The following is a 19925-nucleotide window of genomic DNA, read 5'->3' as shown; positions in this document are numbered from 1 at the left end:
GAAAACCCCCAGATTTATCAAGCCAAATAGAGTTTTTGGACTCTAAAAAAGTCTAATCTTTTAATATTGCTTTTTCAGTGTTTGTCACATTACGCTTTAAGTGTCTTACCTGTTCAGAACAAAAGATTTTTTTTAAGGCAATCAGAGTGTCCTTTTAAGGTTAATAATGAATCCTGGCTGCACTTTCAGGTTTATTTTTCCAATTTGCATCCCTATTTTTGGTGCTTTTAATTATTAATTTTTTGTATACTGTATCAAGGGGAACTTTGTCTCACATCTTTTATTAGTATTGACATTTTATTTAAAAAATATGGACATGGTAGAGTTTGGGATAAATTCATGCATTGTTACAATAAATATTTCTAATTATATCTTTTTTCTTTGTAATTGTCAACATAAATGTAAATAAAATTCTTATATATCAACATTTTCATCTTCAACATTTGTTTTCAAGAATATCCTGAAAATTGATTCTATGGTGGTCAAAACTGAGGCCTATACAAATATGTCTTTGAAAAAAAAAACTGTTTTTTTTTAACACAGTTTGTTCTTTTTCACAACTCAATGCTATCTAGTAAGCCCCCTTATTTAGAGCTAGGGAAGTCTTAATGATCCAAGGCAGAAGGCTGCCAGAGTTGTCATGGTGACATCTCACATCTTTAAGGTGGGCTGGAAGCCCCTTATAAGGGCTAATGTTGCCTTGGCGATAGCACTCAATGCAGGAGGTTCATGAGGAGAAAAGAGTCTTAAGCAGTGATCCAAAGCTTCCCTCTCTTTGCCATCCAAATACCGCTTCAGGCAGACCAGATATGGGAGAAGTTTTTCCTTCCTAACCAGGCTACAGTTTTCAGGAGAGGCAAACATATGACGTAAGCAGAATAACCCCAGGCGCTGAGTGGCAGGCGAACCAGGTAACCATGGCAATGCATGAGTTGGTACTGTGTCATATTTAAGCCTGATTGAATGCCCCCCTGCAAATGCCAGGGTAATGAAAGGCACCATTGTAATCCAGACATAGTTGTGTTTTTCCTCCCAGGCAGAAATGTCTTCGGGTTTATGTAAAGACATGAATTTGTCCAGCAATTTGTCGATATCTTTGATGGTGTTTGAGTCCAACTTGATGAGAGGACAGCAGAGTACTCTACCCAGGAATATACAACAATAATACCTAAGAAATCATAAAGGTCACAGTGTAAGTGTCATGTATGCAGCAATAATATTAAAGATAAATTTTCTAAGTGCGAACAGAAATTGTGCAGCAACAATATATAACATCAACCCAAATCATAGAAACTAAATTTTCTCATTTGAGTGAACCTTCTATTTAAAAGGGCGGCTCACAGGCTTGTAGTCAAGGGGGTTCAAAGACACTAAATTGTATAACACTGCATGAAATGCAAGACAAGTTACAGAAGGGGCAATGGTCTGCTAAATGGGTAATCAAAATGATATACTGGGAAACAACAAAATACTTGAAAAAGGACAGCTTGTACATGAATACAATGATCAGTATCAACTACTGTATGTGTATGATCCAAAATAAATTGTTTGCATCCCCTACCCTGTTTCTGTAAATGCCTGTGTTTTCCTACTCAGATTTCTAGACTCACCTTATTGCCATGTCATTCTGTTTGGCCAGCAGCTTCCTTGTTAACTCAATCATGCGCACATGAACCCCACTTCTCACAAGATCAATAGGTGACCTGACACTTGAAGCGCAGCAAAACAGGGTGTTTGCAGCAATTTGACTGGAGTACATAGAATAGTATGATGTTGTTGTGTCATGTAATCGGCACTCGACCATTGTTATGAGTTTGTTGACAGTTGCTCTGTCCTTGGCTATGGCTTCTTGAGTCCCTGTGAATTCTGCATATCTAGACAAGAAAATAAGCATTAAAGCATGTTTGTACAGCAAAATTCAAACAAATATGCACTTGAAAAGTTGACTATTTCAAGTGTATAAGGGGACGAGGCCTACTGTATGACATTTTTAATATCAATTCTTTGGGGTAGTCTTCCCTGGTGCAGAAGAAGTAGGTTTGGTCAGCAGTTTCACTGACACAACCCTACATTTACTGGACAAAACACCAAACAGCTGACTCATTCAGCTCTACCGTAGCACTACACTCACTCGAAAAGACACCTGATAGCTGTCTCACTTAGCCCTGACCCAACATTATTGCAACTGAACAAAACACCCTATGGCATTCTCACTCACACAAAATGTCCCTTACTGGACAAACATCCTATGGCAGTCTCACTCAGCCCTGCCCTTATATCACACTTTCTGTCAAGACACCTGATGACTGTCTCAATCAGCCCTGCCCCAACACAACACTCACTCTTACCCACACAGGTCTGTAGCTAGGATTTTGAGCGGAGGGGCTGGTTTACCCATAAAGCAGACCATTTTCAACTAGTTAGCTTGTCCTACCTTGTAGTTGTACTTAATTTTCCTCAATAAGAGCAGACCTTCCAGTTGAGTGGGGGGTTCTTCTGAACCTCCTGAACCCCTGCTGGCTACAGGCCTGTCACACCTATACAGTCTCAATCAGATCAGCCCTGCCCTAATATCACACTAACTCGACAAGACACCCTATGGCTTTCTCATTCAGCCTTGCCCAAATACTACATCTAATAAAAAAAAAGGCAGTTTCATTAAGCCTTGTCTCAAATACTACACTTACTGGACAAGACACCCAACAGCCGTCTCATTCAGACTGACTGTCACCCAAAAATCATCTTCTTCAGGTGCTTGCATATGTGGGTCCAATAGCAAGGCGTCAACAACTTTCTCCACAGCACCACGGCGCATAGCATGTAGCCTGTCATGACTAGTCTCAGAAAAGTTCCAGAGAAGGCTAAGGCAGTGCATCTCTAGCATTTGTTGTTCATTGTTATAATGTGCTAGTCTTCGCTCCAAGTTAGATGGTTCATTAGTAGCCCTGTCAAGAGAATAAAAATGTGTGATTTTCAGTGCTGAATCACAACAGAACTAAAGCATTGGTGTATTCCTGATTGTTTCATGAAAATGACAGAATCAACATGACTCTCAAAATTAATGGTTAGTAATTAGTCACTTAATTTCCCTCTTTCCAAAGTTCTTGTTTATTATTAGGATATGATTGTTATGAGTCACACACAATCTGTGGTACCAACTCCAAGTGAGCATACCATCTTCCAAAATTAGGAAATTACTAAAGAGATTTGGGATAACCATCCCAATCCACTCTTCTTTCACAAGTACAATTCATGCATTACCAATTTCTAGCCTGGGTTTACAAAGGAAAAATGAGGGGGTGTCATAGATATCATCAGGAAACATATTTTTTCAAATAAGACTGGCATGGGTGGCCAGGATGAAGAGGGGGGTGGGGTGAAGGGGAGGGGGGTGCTCTGTGCTCATCATTAACTATGTACCTGTAGGGGGCTGAACTGTCTGTGCAATGCAGAAATAGACACTTACCGGTACCAGGACCTTTTGGGTTTACTGGTGTTAGAATCAATCTGGTATCTTTTGTGTGAGAAAGTAAACACAATAAGAAAAGTGCCAAACCCTCCCTCCTGTACAAAGTAATGTCTTTGTGCAGTCGATTGGTTGCTTTTCCAAGGAATGAAGTACATGAAAGCCAAGTTTTCAAGTGCTCTGAGGACAAGATCATATTTGGACATCGGAAACAAAGGGTTTGCATCCTCTTCGTCTTCGCTTGTAGATTCACATCTGGATTCTACTAGAGTTAGAATTTCATCGTGTCTTTTCGAATCATCCGTGATCGCCTCTGCGAACTCTTTGAGATTGGAGATAAGCTCATTCATCTCGTCCAGCTTCCCACTTGCGAGGAATTGAAGTTGTAGCACATCTTTCTCTCGCAGATACAAACTTGAAAGGAGCACCGAATCGTCCGAGAGAACTTGCTCACGGTATGTTAGTGTTTGATCGCATCTCGGGATTTTCAGCTGTTTTTGAATGACATTTTTCAAATCCCTTACGAGTTTGGTCCTCCATGAAGATATCTCTAGGCTCAAGCGACCTTTCTCAGTGCCATCATAGCTTGAGTATTCAGCATAAACATCTAGCACATTTTCCGCCATACTTACTTTATCCTTTCACTTCGACGGTTCCATGGAATCCGGATTTCACGAAATGGGCGGATATATAATCGGAAATAGTTACTTCGCTAGAAATACGGACAACGATTGTTGTTGTTGTTTACTTGATGATGTCCTTCTTTTTAGAAAGCATGACGAGAAAATGTTTATTGTTTTTGTTTTTAGAACGGGAAATCTACCAACAATGGCCGAATTTTGTTTTGGATCAATTTTCCCCAGGATGCTTAGCCGGATGGGTTTTTGACCGCAAGGTACTGGCCCTAGTCTTTTTTTTTTATCTACATTATTTCTTTATTGCGTTTAGAACGGTTAATTTCTCTGGCATTAAATATAATTTCTATCGCTATGATTCCTAATTCCTATTGCTATTTCTATCAACTACAAAAGTAAAAGCTTAAAAACATATGCGTCACCTCCATCCCACCTCCCCCCTCCTTCTTTTCCCCGCCTCAGGCCCTCTAACTTCTCGCTCTTCCAAGATGGCGGATGCGCAGACAAAAAGCACGGGACCCGGGGAGCAGATCAGTTATGTAAATAAATGTCTCGCGATTAGACTAGAACAGGGTTTCTGCCATAGAATAAACGCGCACTGTTCTATTTTACAAATATAATGGCTGAGTGTTTCAATAGCTGGATCAAGGCCGATGGAAGTACTGATTTCCCGCCCGAAGCCAACCGCTATCATCTCTACATCGGATATTCGTGTCCCTTCGCCGCTCGCCCTTTTACCGTGTGGAAATTGAAGGGTCTAGAGACAGTAATCTCCATAAACTTCACAGATCCCTTCAAACTACCCAACGAGACATGGAAATTTAGCCCTGAAAAGGATAGCTGCACTGCAGACGAAGTAAACGGTTTCTCGGGGCTTAAAGAAGTCTACCTGAAAGCCGATCCAAATTTCAAGGGTAAAATCTCTGTGCCCCTTCTCTGGGATAAAAAGACCGGTACGGCTGTGAATAACGATTCGGTAGAAATAATGCGGATGTTGAACTCAGAGTTTAATGCGTTCTGTCCCACTAAAGAACAGAGAAGCATTGACCTCCGCCCGTCTGACCTACAGGATAAGATGGAGGATATTAATGCCTGGGTCGGGTAAGATCTTACTTTATGTTTTTTCAGGGGCGTTGTCAGGGGGGTGGGTCAGGGGGCCCGGCTTTCCCCTCTAGCAGCCAAAAATACAGTAAATGTATGAGACATCTAAAACACAGGAGAAATTTGCCTTGAAAAAGCCTCTTTGGCCCCCTCCTGTTAAAAAACCTGGCTACACTGCTGTTGTTATACTTTTTTAGATATGTCCTTCCAGTTGAGGGGGGTTCTTCCAAACAACTGAACCCCTCCCCCCCTGGTTACAGCCCTGGAGAGGTGGTCCTTAAAAATATCAACATTGGTTCCCCATTTATGGTCTGCTACAGCTATGGTTTAATTGTTCCAAACCATACCAAGAACTATTTTATTTTTTTATTGTTAGTACCTATCGAAAACTACATGATTTGTTCCCTTTTATAATTGACAGAAAAATCAATTTTGGAGTGTATGTTGCTGGCCTAGCACCAAATCAGCAGAGATATGATGAGAAAGTTGAGGAGCTATTCCAGTATCTTGACAAGGTAATATCAGTGATGTATCAGGGGGCACAGTTCTCCTTTCCCTCCTTGAGACAGAAATGTTGAATATTGTCTGTAAAAAAACATATCCCCGCCTCTCCACCAAGGAATTGACCCCCCCTCTCCACCAAGGAATTGATCTCCAACTCTCCACCAAGGAATCTATCCCTCCTCTCTAGCAAGGTACCCATCCCACTTCTCCAGCAAGGCGCCCATCCCTCTTCCCCAGCAAGGTACCCATCCCTCTTCCCCAGCAAGGTACCCATCCCTCTTCCCCAGCAAGGTACCCATCCCTCTTCCCCAGCAAGGTACCCATCCCTCTTCCCCAGCAAGGTACCCATCCCTCTTCCCCAGCAAGGTACCCATCCCTCTTCCCCAGCAAGGCACCCATCCCTCTTCCCCAGCAAGGTACCCATCCCTCTTCCCTAGCAAGGTACCCATCCCTCTTCCCCAGCAAGGCACCCATCCCTCTTTTCCAGCAAGGCACCCATCCCTCTTCCCCAGCAAGGTACCCATCCCTCTCCCCCAGCAAGGTACCCATCCCTCTTCCCCAGCAAGGTACCCATCCCTCTTCCCCAGCAAGGTACCCATCCCTCTTCCCCAGCAAGGTACCCATCCCTCTTCCCCAGCAAGGTACCCATCTCTCTTCCCCAGCAAGGTACCCATCCCTCTTCCCCAGCAAGGTATCCATCCCTCTTCCCCAGCAAGGTACCCATCCCTCTTCCCCAGCAAGGTACCCATCCCTCTTCTCCAGCAAGGTACCCATCCCTCTTCCCCAGCAAGGTACCCATCCCTCTTTTCCAGCAAGGCACCCATCCCTCTTCCCCAGCAAGGTACCCATCCCTCTTCCCCAGCAAGGTACCCATCCCTCTTTTCCAGCAAGGCACCCATCCCTCTTCCCCAGCAAGGTACCCATCCCTCTTCCCCAGCAAGGTACCCATCCCTCTTCCCCAGCAAGGTACCCATCCCTCTTCCCCAGCAAGGTACCCATCCCTCTTCCCCAGCAAGGTACCCATCCCTCTTCCCCAGCAAGGTACCCATCCCTCTTCTCCAGCAAGGTACCCATCTCTCTTCTCCAGCAAGGTACCCATCCCTCTTCTCCAGCAAGGTACCCATCCCTCTTCCCCAGCAAGGTACCCATCCCTCTTCTCCAGCAAGGTACCCACCCCCCTTTCCCAGCAGATACCCATCCCTCTTCTCCAGCAAGGCACCCATCCCTCTTCCCCAGCAAGGTACCCATCCCTCTTCTCCAGCAAGGTACCCATCTCTCTTCTCCAGCAAGGCACCCATCCCTCTTCCCCAGCAAGGTACCCATCCCTCTTCCCCAGCAAGGTACCCATCCCTCTTCCCCAGCAAGGTACCCATCTCTCTTCTCCAGCAAGGTACCCATCCCTCTTCTCCAGCAAGGTACCCATCCCTCTTCCCCAGCAAGGTACCCATCCCTCTTCTCCAGCAAGGTACCCATCCCTCTTCCCCAGCAAGGTACCCATCCCTCTTCTCCAGCAAGGCACCCATCCCTCTTCCCCAGCAAGGTACCCATCCCTCTTCCCTAGCAAGGTACCCATCCCTCTTCCCCAGCAAGGCACCCATCCCTCTTTTCCAGCAAGGCACCCATCCCTCTTCCCCAGCAAGGTACCCATCCCTCTCCCCCAGCAAGGTACCCATCCCTCTTCCCCAGCAAGGTACCCATCCCTCTTCCCCAGCAAGATACCCATCCCTCTTCCCCAGCAAGGTACCCATCCCTCTTCCCCAGCAAGGTACCCATCTCTCTTCCCCAGCAAGGTACCCATCCCTCTTCCCCAGCAAGGTATCCATCCCTCTTCCCCAGCAAGGTACCCATCCCTCTTCCCCAGCAAGGTACCCATCCCTCTTCTCCAGCAAGGTACCCATCCCTCTTCCCCAGCAAGGTACCCATCCCTCTTTTCCAGCAAGGCACCCATCCCTCTTCCCCAGCAAGGTACCCATCCCTCTTCCCCAGCAAGGTACCCATCCCTCTTTTCCAGCAAGGCACCCATCCCTCTTCCCCAGCAAGGTACCCATCCCTCTTCCCCAGCAAGGTACCCATCCCTCTTCCCCAGCAAGGTACCCATCCCTCTTCCCCAGCAAGGTACCCATCCCTCTTCCCCAGCAAGGTACCCATCCCTCTTCCCCAGCAAGGTACCCATCCCTCTTCTCCAGCAAGGTACCCATCTCTCTTCTCCAGCAAGGTACCCATCCCTCTTCTCCAGCAAGGTACCCATCCCTCTTCCCCAGCAAGGTACCCATCCCTCTTCTCCAGCAAGGTACCCACCCCCCTTTCCCAGCAGATACCCATCCCTCTTCTCCAGCAAGGCACCCATCCCTCTTCCCCAGCAAGGTACCCATCCCTCTTCTCCAGCAAGGTACCCATCTCTCTTCTCCAGCAAGGCACCCATCCCTCTTCCCCAGCAAGGTACCCATCCCTCTTCCCCAGCAAGGTACCCATCCCTCTTCCCCAGCAAGGTACCCATCTCTCTTCTCCAGCAAGGTACCCATCCCTCTTCTCCAGCAAGGTACCCATCCCTCTTCCCCAGCAAGGTACCCATCCCTCTTCTCCAGCAAGGTACCCATCTCTCTTCCCCAGCAAGGTACCCATCCCTCTTCTCCAGCAAGGTACCCATCCCTCTTCTCCAGCAAGGTACCCATCCCTCTTCCCCAGCAAGGCACCCATCCCTCTTCCCCAGCAAGGCACCCATCCCTCTTCTCCAGCAAGGCACCCATCCCTCTTCCCCAGCAAGGTATCCCATCTCTCTTCCCCAGCAAGGTATCCATCTCTCTTTTCCAGCAAGGTACCCATCCCTCTTCTCCAGCAAGGTACCCATCCCTCTTCCCCAGCAAGGCACCCATCCCTCTTCCCCAGCAAGGCACCCATCCCTCTTCTCCAGCAAGGCACCCATCCCTCTTCTCCAGCAAGGCACCCATCCCTCTTCCCCAGCAAGGTACCCATCTCTCTTTTCCAGCAAGGCACCCATCCCTCTTCCCCAGCAAGGTACCCATCCCTCTTCCCCAGCAAGGTACCCATCCCTCTTTCCCAGCAAGGCACCCATCCCTCTTCCCCAGCAAGGTACCCATCCCTCTTCTCCAACAAGGTACCCACCCCCCTTACCCAGCAGATACCCATCCCTCTTCCCCAGCAAGGCACCCATCCCTCTTCCCCAGCAAGGTACCCATCCATCTTCCCCAGCAAGGTATCCATCCCTCTTCCCCAGCAAGGCACCCATCCCTCTTCCCCAGCAAGGTATCCATCCCTCTTCCCCAGCAAGGTACCCATCCCTCTTCCCAGCAAGGCACCGATCCCTCTTCCCCAGCAAGGTATCCATCCCTCTTCCCCAGCAAGGTATCTATCCCTCTTCCCCAGCAAGGTACCCATCCCTCTTCCCCAGCAAGGTATCCATCCCTCTTCTCCAGCAAGGCGCCCATCCCTCTTCCCCAGCAAGGTACCCATCCCTCTTCCCCAGCAAGGTATCCATCCCTCTTCCCCAGTAAGGTACCCATCCCTCTTCCCCAGCAAGGTACCCATCCCTCTTCTCCAGCAAGGTACCCATCCCTCTTCCCCAGCAAGGCACCCATCCCTCATCCCCAGCAAGGTACCCATCCCTCTTCCCCAGCAAGGTATCCATCCCTCTTCCCCAGCAAGGTACCCATCCCTCTTCTCCAGCAAGGTACCCATCCCTCTTTTCCAGCAAGGTACCCATCCCTCTTCTCCAGCAAGGTACCCATCCCTCTTCCCCAGCAAGGTACCCATCCCTCTTCCCCAGCAAGGTACCCATCCCTCTTCTCCAGCAAGGTACCCATCCCTCTTCCCCAGCAAGGTACCCATCCCTCTTCCCCAGCAAGGCACCCATCCCTCTTCCCCAGCAAGGTACCCATCCCTCTTCCCCAGCAAGGTATTCATCCCTCTTCCCCAGCAAGGCACCCATCCCTCTTCCCCAGCAAGGTATCCATCCCTTTTCCCCAGCAAGGTACCCATCCCTCTTCCCCAGCAAGGTACCCACCCCCCTTTCCCAGCAGATACCCATCCCTCTTCTCCAGCAAGGTACCCATCCCTCTTCCCCAGCAAGGCACCCATCCCTCTTCTCCAGCAAGGTACCCACCCCCCTTTCCCAGCAGATACCCATCCCTCTTCCCCAGCAAGGTACCCATCCCTCTTCTCCAGCAAGGTACCCATCCCTCTTCCCCAGCAAGGCACCCATCCCTCTTCCCCAGCAAGGTACCCATCCCTCTTCCCCAGCAAGGCACCCATCCCTCTTCCCCAGCAAGGCACACATCCCTCTTCCCCAGCAAGGTACCCACCCCCCTTTCCCAGCAGATACCCATCCCTCTTCTCCAGCAAGGTACCCATCCCTCTTCCCCAGCAAGGCACCCATCCCTCTTCCCCAGCAAGGCACCCATCCCTCTTCCCCAGCAAGGTACCCATCCCTCTTCCCCAACAAGGTACCCATCCCTCTTCCCCAGCAAGGCACCCATCCCTCTTCCCCAGCAAGGTATCCATCCCTCTTCCCCAGCAAGGTACCCATCCCTCTTCCCCAGCAAGGTACCCACCCCCCTTTCCCAGCAGATACCCATCCCTCTTCTCCAGCAAGGTACCCACCCCCCTTTCCCAGCAGATACCATCCCTCTTCTCCAACAAGGTACCCACCCCCCTTTCCCAGCAGATACCCATCCCTCTTCTCCAACAAGGTACCCACCCCCCTTTCCCAGCAGATACCCATCCCTCTTCCCCAGCAAGGCACCCATCCCTCTTCCCCAGCAAGGTACCCATCCATCTTCCCCAGCAAGGTATCCATCCCTCTTCCCCAGCAAGGCACCCATCCCTCTTCCCAGCAAGGTATCCATCCCTCTTCCCCAGCAAGGTACCCATCCCTCTTCCCCAGCAAGGCACCGATCCCTCTTCCCCAGCAAGGTATCCATCCCTCTTCCCCAGCAAGGTATCTATCCCTCTTCCCCAGCAAGGTACCCATCCCTCTTCCCCAGCAAGGTATCCATCCCTCTTCTCCAGCAAGGCGCCCATCCCTCTTCCCCAGCAAGGTACCCATCCCTCTTCCCCAGCAAGGTATCCATCCCTCTTCCCCAGTAAGGTACCCATCCCTCTTCCCCAGCAAGGTACCCATCCCTCTTCTCCAGCAAGGTACCCATCCCTCTTCCCCAGCAAAGCACCCATCCCTCATCCCCAGCAAGGTACCCATCCCTCTTCCCCAGCAAGGTATCCATCCCTCTTCCCCAGCAAGGTACCCATCCCTCTTCTCCAGCAAGGTACCCATCCCTCTTTTCCAGCAAGGTACCCATCCCTCTTCTCCAGCAAGGTACCCATCCCTCTTCCCCAGCAAGGCACCCATCCCTCTTCCCCAGCAAGGTACCCATCCCTCTTCTCCAGCAAGGTACCCATCCCTCTTCTCCAGCAAGGTACCCATCCCTCTTCCCCAGCAAGGTACCCATCCCTCTTCCCCAGCAAGGTGCCCATCTCTCTTCCCCAGTAAGGTACCCATCCCTCTTCCCCAGCAAGGTACCCATCCCTCTTCCCCAGCAAGGCACCCATCCCTCTTCCCCAGCAAGGTACCCATCCCTCTTCTCCAGCAAGGTACCCATCCCTCTTCCCCAGCAAGGTATCCATCCCTCTTTCCCAGCAAGGCACCCATCCCTCTTCCACAGCAAGGTATCCATTCCTCTTCCCCAGCAAGGTATCTATCCCTCTTCTCCAGCAAGGCACCCATCCCTCTTCCCCAGCAAGGTACCCATCCCTCTTCCCCAGCAAGGTACCCATCCCTCTTCCCCTGCAAGGTACCCATCCCTCTTCTCCAGCAAGGCACCCATCCCTCTTCCCCAGCAAGGCACCCATCCCTCTTCCCCAGCAAGGTACCCATCCCTCTTCCCCAGCAAGGTACCCATCCCTCTTCTCCAGCAAGGTACCCATCCCTCTTCCCCAGCAAGGCACCCATCCCTCTCCCCCAGCAAGGCACCCATCCCTCTTCTCCAGCAAGGTACCCATCCCTCTTCTCCAGCAAGGTACCCATCCCTCTTCTCCAGCAAGGTACCCATCCCTCTTCCCCAGCAAGGCACCCATCCCTCTTCCCCAGCAAGGTACCCATCCCTCTTCTCTAGCAAGGTACCCATCTCTCTTCTCCAGCAAGGTACCCATCCCTCTTCCCCAGCAAGGCACCCATCCCTCTTCCCCAGCAAGGTACCCATCCCTCTTCCCCAGCAAGGTACCCATCCCTCTTCCCCAGCAGATACCCATCCCTCTTTTCCAGCAAGGTACCCATCCCTCTTCCCTAGCAAGGCACCCATCCCTCTTCTCCAGCAAGGTACCCATCCCTCTTCCCCAGCAAGGTACCCATCCCTCTTCCCCAGCAAGGCATCCATCCCTCTTCCCAAGCAAGGTACCCATCCCTCTTCTGTTTTAGGAGGTGTTCATTATTTATGGCCGATGGGGGGTTGGTTCCCAAATGGGGGTGGCTAGAACTGTTTTGGATACGTCGATTGGGGGGGGAGTGTCATAAAAGTTTCAATGTGGTTGAAGAATGGGGGGTAAAAAAGAGTTTCATCCCTTCAAAGTAGGAACTTTTTTATTTATTATTAATGAAATGAGTAATCAAAATGCAAAAAAATCTGTTTCCTAGCGTTGCCAATAACATATTTAGGCTACGTTTACTGCTGTTGAGCCATAAATGCTTTCCCACAAATGACTGTTTCAACAATTTTTATTACTTGGTAGTAGTTAATTTATGCTTGACCTATAGGATCAATTAAAAACAACAACTGAAATATATGCATTTGTAAAATATACTAGGAAACTAGTACATCAAGTTATTAGATAATGTCAATGTGTTAAAAAGTCTGACTCGGATACCTTTGCTTTGGACACCCCCGCGAGTACCAGATCTGGGACATCTATTAGACCAAGGGCACAGGACAATTCAATCTTTTATTAGGACAGTCCCATGCAGTAAAATATAAAATTGTCCCTCGCGATATGGACTAGTGATATATGGCATGCAAAGATTATAGGTATAGATACATATTCTTTACTGTTTGAAAACGCCACAAGGCCACATTTGACAATAAGAAATATTTTTTCCTGGTTGTTTTTTATTGCATGATTTGTTTATATGTATTTATATTTCATATTATAAATGTAGTTTTGTGGATTTTTAAAGAGAAGGAGGGGGGGGTCAAACAAGTTTTTGGGTTTCTCCTGGGGGGTGGGGTATAAAAAAGTTTTGATGTTGACGAAGGGGGGATTGCACAGAAAACTCATGTGGAGTGGTGCTGAACACTCCCTTACCCAAATACTCTCTATGGAGAAATCATTTCCCCATCTCTTTTACACAATGTTTTTATAAAACTTATTGCCCCATATCTGTATAAAACTTGATAATAAAATATTTCAAATCAGTTTGAAAGAAAACAATATAAAAGTGGCATTTTGCTATTTGCTGTTTGTTGAAAAATATGCCACTTTACTTCTGTATTCACAGGAATCCACTTTTAACCTGTTATTGGATCTATGTAACATAATTTTTTCTTTCTTCAGGCTGAAGATATATTGTCCAGACAACGGTACTTGTTGGGGGATAAGATGACAGAGACTGACATTCGCCTCTTCACAACACTTGTCCGCTTTGATGTTGTTTACCATGGCCTTTTTAAGGTAATTTGAATGCATTATTCTCTGTTTCTTGTTTAATTTATCTATTCGCTTGTCTATTTGTTTTCTATTTCCTGTTTTCTTTGTTTGGATGAGGGTTTCTTAAGAGAGAGGGGGGAATGGGTGCCTTGCTGGAGAGGGGAATACGTGTCTTGCTGGAGAAGGGGAATGGGGTCTTGGTGGAGAGGAAGGATGGGTGTCTTGGTGGAGAGGGGGTATGCATGTCTTGCTGGAGAGGGGGAATGGGTGTCTTGGTGGAGAGGGGGGATGGATGTCTTGGTGGAGAGGGGGAATGCGTGTCTTGGTGGAGAGGGGGGATGGGTGTCTTGGTGGAGATGAAGGATGGGTGTCTTGGTGGAGAGGGGGTATGGGTGTCTTGGTGGAGGGGGGGGATGGGTGTCTTGGTGGAGAGGGGGGATGGGTGTCTTGGTGGAGAGGGGGGATGGGTGTCTTGGTGGAGAGGGGGGATGGGTGTCTTGGTGGAGAGGGGGTATGGGTGTCTTGGTGGAGAGGGGGTATGGGTGTCTTGGTGGAGCTGAAGGATGGGTGTCTTGGTGGAGATGAAGGATGGGTGTCTTGGTGGAGAGGGGGGATGGGTGTCTTGGTGGAGAGAGGGGTATGTGTGTCTTGGTGGAGATGAAGGATGGGTGTCTTGGTGGAGAGGGGGGATGGGTGTCTTGGTGGAGAGGGGGTATGGGTGTCTTGGTGGAGAGGGGGTATGGGTGTCTTGGTGGAGAGGGGGGTGGGTGTCTTGGTGGAGAGGGGGGATGGGTGTCTTGGTGGAGAGGTGGGATGGGTGCCTTGGTGGAGAGGGGGGATGGGTGTCTTGGTGGAGAGGGGGGATGGGTGTCTTGGTGGAGAGGGGGGATGGGTGTCTTGGTGGAGAGGGTAGATGGGTGTCTTGGTGGAGAGGGGGGATGGGTGTCTTGGTGGAGAGGGGGGATGGGTGTCTTGGTGGAGAGGGGGGATGGGTGTCTTGGTGGAGAGGGGGGATGGGTGTCTTGGTGGAGAGGGGGGATGGGTGCCTTGGTGGAGAGGGGGGATGGGTGTCTTGGTGGAGAGGGGGGATGGGTGTCTTGGTGGAGAGGGGGGATGGGTGTCCTGGTGGAGAGGGGGGATGGGTGCCTTGGTGGAGAGGGGGTATGGGTGTCTTGGTGGAGAGGGGGGATGGGTGTCTTGGTGGAGAGGGGGGATGGGTGTCTTGGTGGAGAGTGGAAATGGGGTCTTGGTGGAGAGGGGGTATGGGTGTCTTGGTGGAGAGGGGAAATGGGGTCTTGGTGGAGAGGGGGAATGGGTGTCTTGGTGGAGAGGGGGGATGGGTGTCTTGGTGGAGAGGAGGGATGGGTGTCTTGGTGGAGAGGGGGGATGGGTGTCTTGCTGGAGAGGGGGGATGGGTGTCTTGCTGGAGAGGGGGAATGGGGTCTTGGTGGAGAGGGGAATGCGTGTCTTGCTGGAGAGGGGGAATGGGGTCTTGGTGGAGAGGGGGGATGGGTGTCTTGGTGGAGAGGGGGAATGGGTGTCTTGGTGGAGAGGGGGAATGGGGTCTTGGTGGAGAGGGGGAATGGGTGTCTTGCTGGAGAGGGGGGATGGGTGTCTTGGTGGAGAGGGGGGATGGGTGTCTTGGTGGAGAGGGGGGATGGGTGTCTTGGTGGAGAGGGGGGATGGGTGCCCTGGTGGAGAGGGGGGATGGGTGTCTTGGTGGAGAGGGGGGATGGGTGTCTTGGTGGAGAGGGGGGATGGATGTCTTGGTGGAGAGGGGGGATGGGTGTATTGGTGGAGAGGGGGGATGGGTGTCTTGGTGGAGAGGGGGGATGGGTGTCTTGGTGGAGAGGGGGAATGGGTGTCTTGGTGGAGAGGGGGTATGGGTGTCTTGGTGGAGAGGGGGGATGGGTGTCTTGGTGGAGAGGGGGGATGGGTGTCTTGGTGGAGAGGGGGGATGGGTGTCTTGCTGGAGAAGAGGGATGGGTGCCTTGCTAGGAAGGGGGTATGGGTGTCTTGGTGGAGAGGGGGAATGGGGTCTTGGTGGAGAGGGGGGAGGGGTACCTTGGTGGAGAGGGGGGATGGGTGTCTTGGTGGAGAGGGGGAATGGGGTCTTGGTGGAGAGGGGGGAGGGGTACCTTGGTGGAGAGGGGAAATGCGTGTCTTGGTGGATAGGTGCCTTGCTGAAAAATGGAGATGGGTGCCTTGCAAGAGAAGGGGTTTGGGTGTCATGGTAGTTGAGCACTAGTATCAAGGCTAAAAGAACTCTCTTCTCTTAAAGCTCTGATGGTGATAATAGTGACATTTTTTTTTCTGTGAACCCGTTTTCCTTTCTCAACTATGTAAACTCTTGATTATTTATTCAGACATTTTTAAAAATCAACATTTGTAATGAGTGAGTGATTGGAAGTTTTACCTTATTTATGGACCTTAACTGTTTTTCAGTGCAACAAGAAGAGAATTGCTGACTGTCCCAGTCTCCAAGGGTTCCTGTGTGACATCTACCAGACAGGAGGAATAGCTGATACAGTCAACATGAATCACATCAAGATTGGATACTGGGTAAGGAATTATTTTTTCTACATGCAGCCAGGGTGAGATTAATCACCCCAAAAAACCCTGTATATTCAGATTTTTAGGATTCCTGTGCCGTGCTAGAAGAGGGGAAGGAACCCACAGGAAACCTCAAACTAGCAGGCTAGATCAAATAACACCCTACTAATATGTCAAGTTATTGTCTGCCACCAAATAGTCAATCATGGTGATTTTCATGTGATTGAAGCATTTCAATTTAAAAAAATGTAGATTTTGTGTATGTAGATTTGGTGTGTTATTGCCGTTGCTGTTTCTAGATAAGTGAATTATCAAGGATCCCTTAATCCACTTGTTTGCTTTATATTCTTGTGTACTAGAAATCTAAATAATTAAAGAAGCCCTCATTCCCCTTGAAAGAACTTTAAAAAATGCCATAATAGCCATTCAAACTTGAAGACAGCCATTGGCCTTCAGAAATGTCATACAAAAATGTGTTGTGATTACTCCCTAATTTTTGACTCCCTAATGTCCTCCGCATACTGGACACATTGCAGGGGCTAGCCAGGGGGGTGGCCTAGTGGGCCCGGGCCCCCATTTTAGCAGCCAAAAATACAGTAAATATATGAGACATTATCTAAAATACAGGAGAAAATGCCTTGAAAGCCCCTTTTGGGCCCCTCCTGTTAAAAGTCCTGCCTACGCCGCTGCAGTGCTTGATAAGTCTTTTTTGTGTTTTACAGGGTGGTTTTGTGAATCTTAACCCAAGCGGCATCCTCCCCATTGGTCCAATAGTGGACTTCAATGCCCCACATGACCGGGACACCAAGGCATACTAGAAAATAACATCTGTTTCACAGGAGATTTTATCTACAGCTGGTCGGTTGTCTTACCATCTTTTAGTGTGGGATGCAATAACATGTAAGGTCAGGGAAATAGTTCGTAGTAGATCGTTTTAGCTAGATCATTTAAATGAATTCTCAAAACAGACTTGACATTTATGAGTAAGTTAATTGAAAATCTACAAGGTGTTGAATGAGTATCTGATTATCTGATTAGCTTTCGAATTCTTTCAGGGCCGCTTAACGAACATCTGAAAACTCTGACGAAAAACATATGATGTCCTCATGTAATAAGTGGTTTGATTTTATCTTCATCTTTTATTTCATTCTCAATCATACTCTTATACTCTCTTGTCCCGTATCATGTAATTATAGCTAATCACATTTATTTGCTACAGCAAGTTTGCCGTTTTTAGCAAATTTTCTTACCTAAGTACAGCATTTCAAGCATGTCTAACAATGTGAAGCATGCTTAGCTTAAAGCTTTATCATAGAACAAGAGAAAAGCTGCAATAAGTTTCAAGACGGCTGTGAACAAACTCCGACCCGACTATTTCGCTTTCTTGCTCCCAGCCAGCTTTTACAGTCCACTTGGACTTGTCAACTGCGTGATAAGTTAAGGTTTGGTGATACGACTGTACTGTAATTCCTTCTTGATAGCGTCGGCCTCTCCATCAACGGTCTTGTTATCATTGATGTCCTCCTGTCCGCGGCGACTGATACCTTTCTTCCCACATCGGGGTGGATTCCCTTGCCTAAAGTGGGATTTATCATCCCGCGGCCACGCCCACACCCCATCCCACCCCCCATGGTCGATGTTTTCCTCCCCTCCCTACCCCCCACAATACTCATCCGCCGTGATGATGTTGGAAGATCTAAAACTGATGACCGCCGACGATTATTGGAAGACATTCTCGAGTATTGGAGTTCGGAAAATGTGTCCGGAAAGTGGTCCATATCTTCACAGGCGCTGCCAAACGGGTCTCGTAAATGTGCCAATGGATCGGGCCAAAATCCGCTAGGAGGCAGCGTAGAGGCATCAAATCCGCCCCTGTAGATGTCCGAAGTCTGGACTCCATAAAGCTGTAATAATCGTAGCATTTCACCCTTTGCTGTGATTGGCTTCTCCCGAGTGCTGTCCCCGCTGATAGGTCGACGCGGAGTCGAGGCTGTATTTGAATCGTTTCCCGCGCTATGTTTAGTCTCCCTTCCCTCCGTTCTTTTCGGTGTTTCTAAGCTGGGTTCAACGGAGATCACATCTGTTGTAGGTGTTATGACTACTTCCGGTGATTCACACTGGGATAGACTTATTCGAGGGACCGTTAGTCGGCTTTGCACCCCAGTCTTTCGTCTCGAGTGCGGCCGCGAAGATGGTCGGGAAGACGGCCGCTCAAAGTTGCTAGGAGAAGCCATATCTGTGTCCTCGCCTTGCCGACTTTTTGCACTTCTTCGGCATGTAATACTTTCGTTCACATCTTCCATCTTTGTTCCCGAATCACCTCGACTATCGACACTGTCCGGCTCTTCTCTCTCATCTTTAACTTTTTCTATCGGCTGTTTCTCATTAATTTTCTCTAATAAACCACCCAGAGAGTGATGACTCGCCCATTCCCGCGCGTTCTTCTTGTGTTCCGGATCCCTAATGGTCAAACTCGCGTCTCCTTCGTTTATCAACACCAAGGCAGCTTTTTCGTGTGCGTTTTTCGTCGCTTGTAAAAGTGGTGTCATACCGCTATGGTTCTTCTTGTCCAAATCTAGTCCAAATCTCTTCAATGCATTTATAAGGAGGCTAACTATGCTCGTGTAACCTCGCGAAGCGGCATGCAGCAGTGCAGTATTCCCGTCATTATCCTCCGCATTCAAATCCAAGTCAAGTATCGCTTTCTGTAAAATCTTCCCGGCGAGGTCCTCAAGTCCGCAAATAGCAGTGTACATTAATGCATTTCTTCCGTGTTTGTCCGCTATGTTTACCTTCGCACCGTGGTCTAAGAGACAACGGACGAGTTTGTATCGTGTGCGATGCATTTGATCCTGTAGTAAAATCGCCTTCGTCAGCGCTGTCTGGCCGTCTTCATCCGTACTATTCACATTCACGGATCCTGATTCCAGAAGAAACTTTACTTGATAAATTCTCCCACGTACCACTGCGTCCGACAACATTCTAAAATCACACTTTAAAGCAGCTTTTATGTGAGTTCTTTAGACTTAGTTACACAAACAGAGATAATACAGCAACAAAGAGATTTGGTGATTAATAACCGCTGGTACGCAAGGGTGCACATAATAAAAGCCCATTACCATTTGGATAAAAGGTTATTAGAGTGATTAGGAATTTATATAACACAAGAATTACGTCAACCAATAAGAAGCCAGCTTAGTACGCTAATATTATAATCATGTCTTATCGATCCTGCATGCAGCCTTTTGAAATTATTTTACCCTCTTTTGAATAGCAGCCCGTTGTCATGGTGATACTCGTAACCTGTTGATCTTTTAAGGAGGCCCTGTCTGGTTTTTGATCAGTCCCTTGTAACTCCGTTGACCCCTTACTTTGATAATGACAAAACACAACTAGCTCCGGGTTTATATTTCCCTGTAAATGCAACTCAAGAGATGCGCTACTTTTTAACGTATGAATGTATTTGTAGAGAAATATGTCATTTGAGAATGTTCATATCGTTTGATCGAAAGGTTTCTTTTTGATGTCGTAATATCAATTAGAAAGTCTTTCACCCGGTTTAGATTAAGCAAACGTTTAATCTAACATTTTGCTGACTGCCTTGTTTCAAGTTTAGTTAGGTAATTGATGTGACCACTGATAATGTTTGAAAGAAGCGATATGCATCTGTGTAAGCTTATAAGTATAAGTTACAATGAGATTTGGCCATGGGGGCACGTACTGCGGGCTCACAGAAAAGAGCTGGAAATGGAGAGGGATCCTGAAGGGGTAAAACGGGAGCCGGGATTCGCCTTATTTTGGGCCGGGAAAACGGGATTAGGGTTACCGGGAAAACTGGATTAGGGATACCGGGAACGGGAATCAACATGCTCCAACGGGAACGGGGTTTTTTGTAAATCTTTTCTTGTCTATGCTAAAAACGTTGTTAATCTATATAATTTTTCGCATTTTAAGAACTTTTTAATAGCATCAAACTTCAAACCTTGCTGCTCAGCGGACGTCACTTCCTAAGACTC

At 48.6% G+C, this 19925-nt stretch overlaps 3 protein-coding genes across 3 annotated transcripts; 1 reads left to right on the top strand and 2 right to left on the bottom strand.

Annotated features, from left to right (window-relative positions):
- Window positions 1–265: 265 nt before the first annotated feature.
- On the bottom strand, window positions 266–4337 carry LOC5503878. Its single transcript, XM_001624769.3, has 4 exons — window positions 3467–4337; window positions 2688–2945; window positions 1611–1874; window positions 266–1168 (listed from the first exon to the last, which is right to left on the bottom strand). Exons 1-4 carry the CDS (start codon window positions 4090–4092, stop codon window positions 652–654), a joined length of 1665 nt encoding a protein of 554 aa, XP_001624819.2. The 5' UTR covers window positions 4093–4337; the 3' UTR covers window positions 266–651.
- A 236-nt stretch (window positions 4338–4573) lies between these two features.
- LOC5503880 (glutathionyl-hydroquinone reductase YqjG) lies at window positions 4574–17021 on the top strand. Its single transcript, XM_048719999.1, has 5 exons — window positions 4574–5202; window positions 5624–5717; window positions 13264–13380; window positions 15802–15918; window positions 16632–17021. The coding sequence occupies exons 1-5, from the start codon at window positions 4721–4723 to the stop codon at window positions 16725–16727; spliced, it is 906 nt and encodes a 301-aa protein (XP_048575956.1). The 5' UTR covers window positions 4574–4720; the 3' UTR covers window positions 16728–17021.
- On the bottom strand, window positions 17022–19904 carry LOC116611677 (espin). The gene has a single exon (XM_032372123.2). The coding sequence runs from the start codon at window positions 18888–18890 to the stop codon at window positions 17331–17333; it is 1560 nt and encodes a 519-aa protein (XP_032228014.2). The 5' UTR covers window positions 18891–19904; the 3' UTR covers window positions 17022–17330.
- Between the last annotated feature and the right edge of the window lie 21 nt (window positions 19905–19925).

This window comes from Nematostella vectensis, chromosome 12 (assembly GCF_932526225.1).
Source record: "Nematostella vectensis chromosome 12, jaNemVect1.1, whole genome shotgun sequence".
NCBI classification, from domain to species: domain Eukaryota; kingdom Metazoa; phylum Cnidaria; class Anthozoa; order Actiniaria; family Edwardsiidae; genus Nematostella; species Nematostella vectensis.
The sequence above is the reverse complement of the archived record's forward strand: the minus strand, read 5'-3'. Positions and strand labels throughout refer to the sequence as shown.

Bases quoted from the DNA above. Each gene is read 5' to 3' on its own strand.
- LOC5503878 (XM_001624769.3), bottom strand. From the start codon at position 4,092: ATGGCGGAAAATGTGCTAGATGTTTATGCTGAATACTCAAGCTATGAT. The intron at 2,946-3,466 runs GTAAGTGTCTAT...TTCTCTTGACAG, and splicing joins CCCAAAAGGTCCTGGTACCG to GGCTACTAATGAACCATCTA. The intron at 1,875-2,687 runs GTAAGTGTAGTA...TTTCTTGTCTAG, and splicing joins GCTGTTGGGTGTCTTGTCCA to ATATGCAGAATTCACAGGGA.
- LOC116611677 (XM_032372123.2), bottom strand. From the start codon at position 18,890: ATGTTGTCGGACGCAGTGGTACGTGGGAGAATTTATCAAGTAAAGTTT.
- LOC5503880 (XM_048719999.1), top strand. From the start codon at position 4,721: ATGGCTGAGTGTTTCAATAGCTGGATCAAGGCCGATGGAAGTACTGAT. The intron at 5,718-13,263 runs GTAATATCAGTG...TTCTTTCTTCAG, and splicing joins TATTCCAGTATCTTGACAAG to GCTGAAGATATATTGTCCAG. The intron at 15,919-16,631 runs GTAAGGAATTAT...TGTGTTTTACAG, and splicing joins ACATCAAGATTGGATACTGG to GGTGGTTTTGTGAATCTTAA.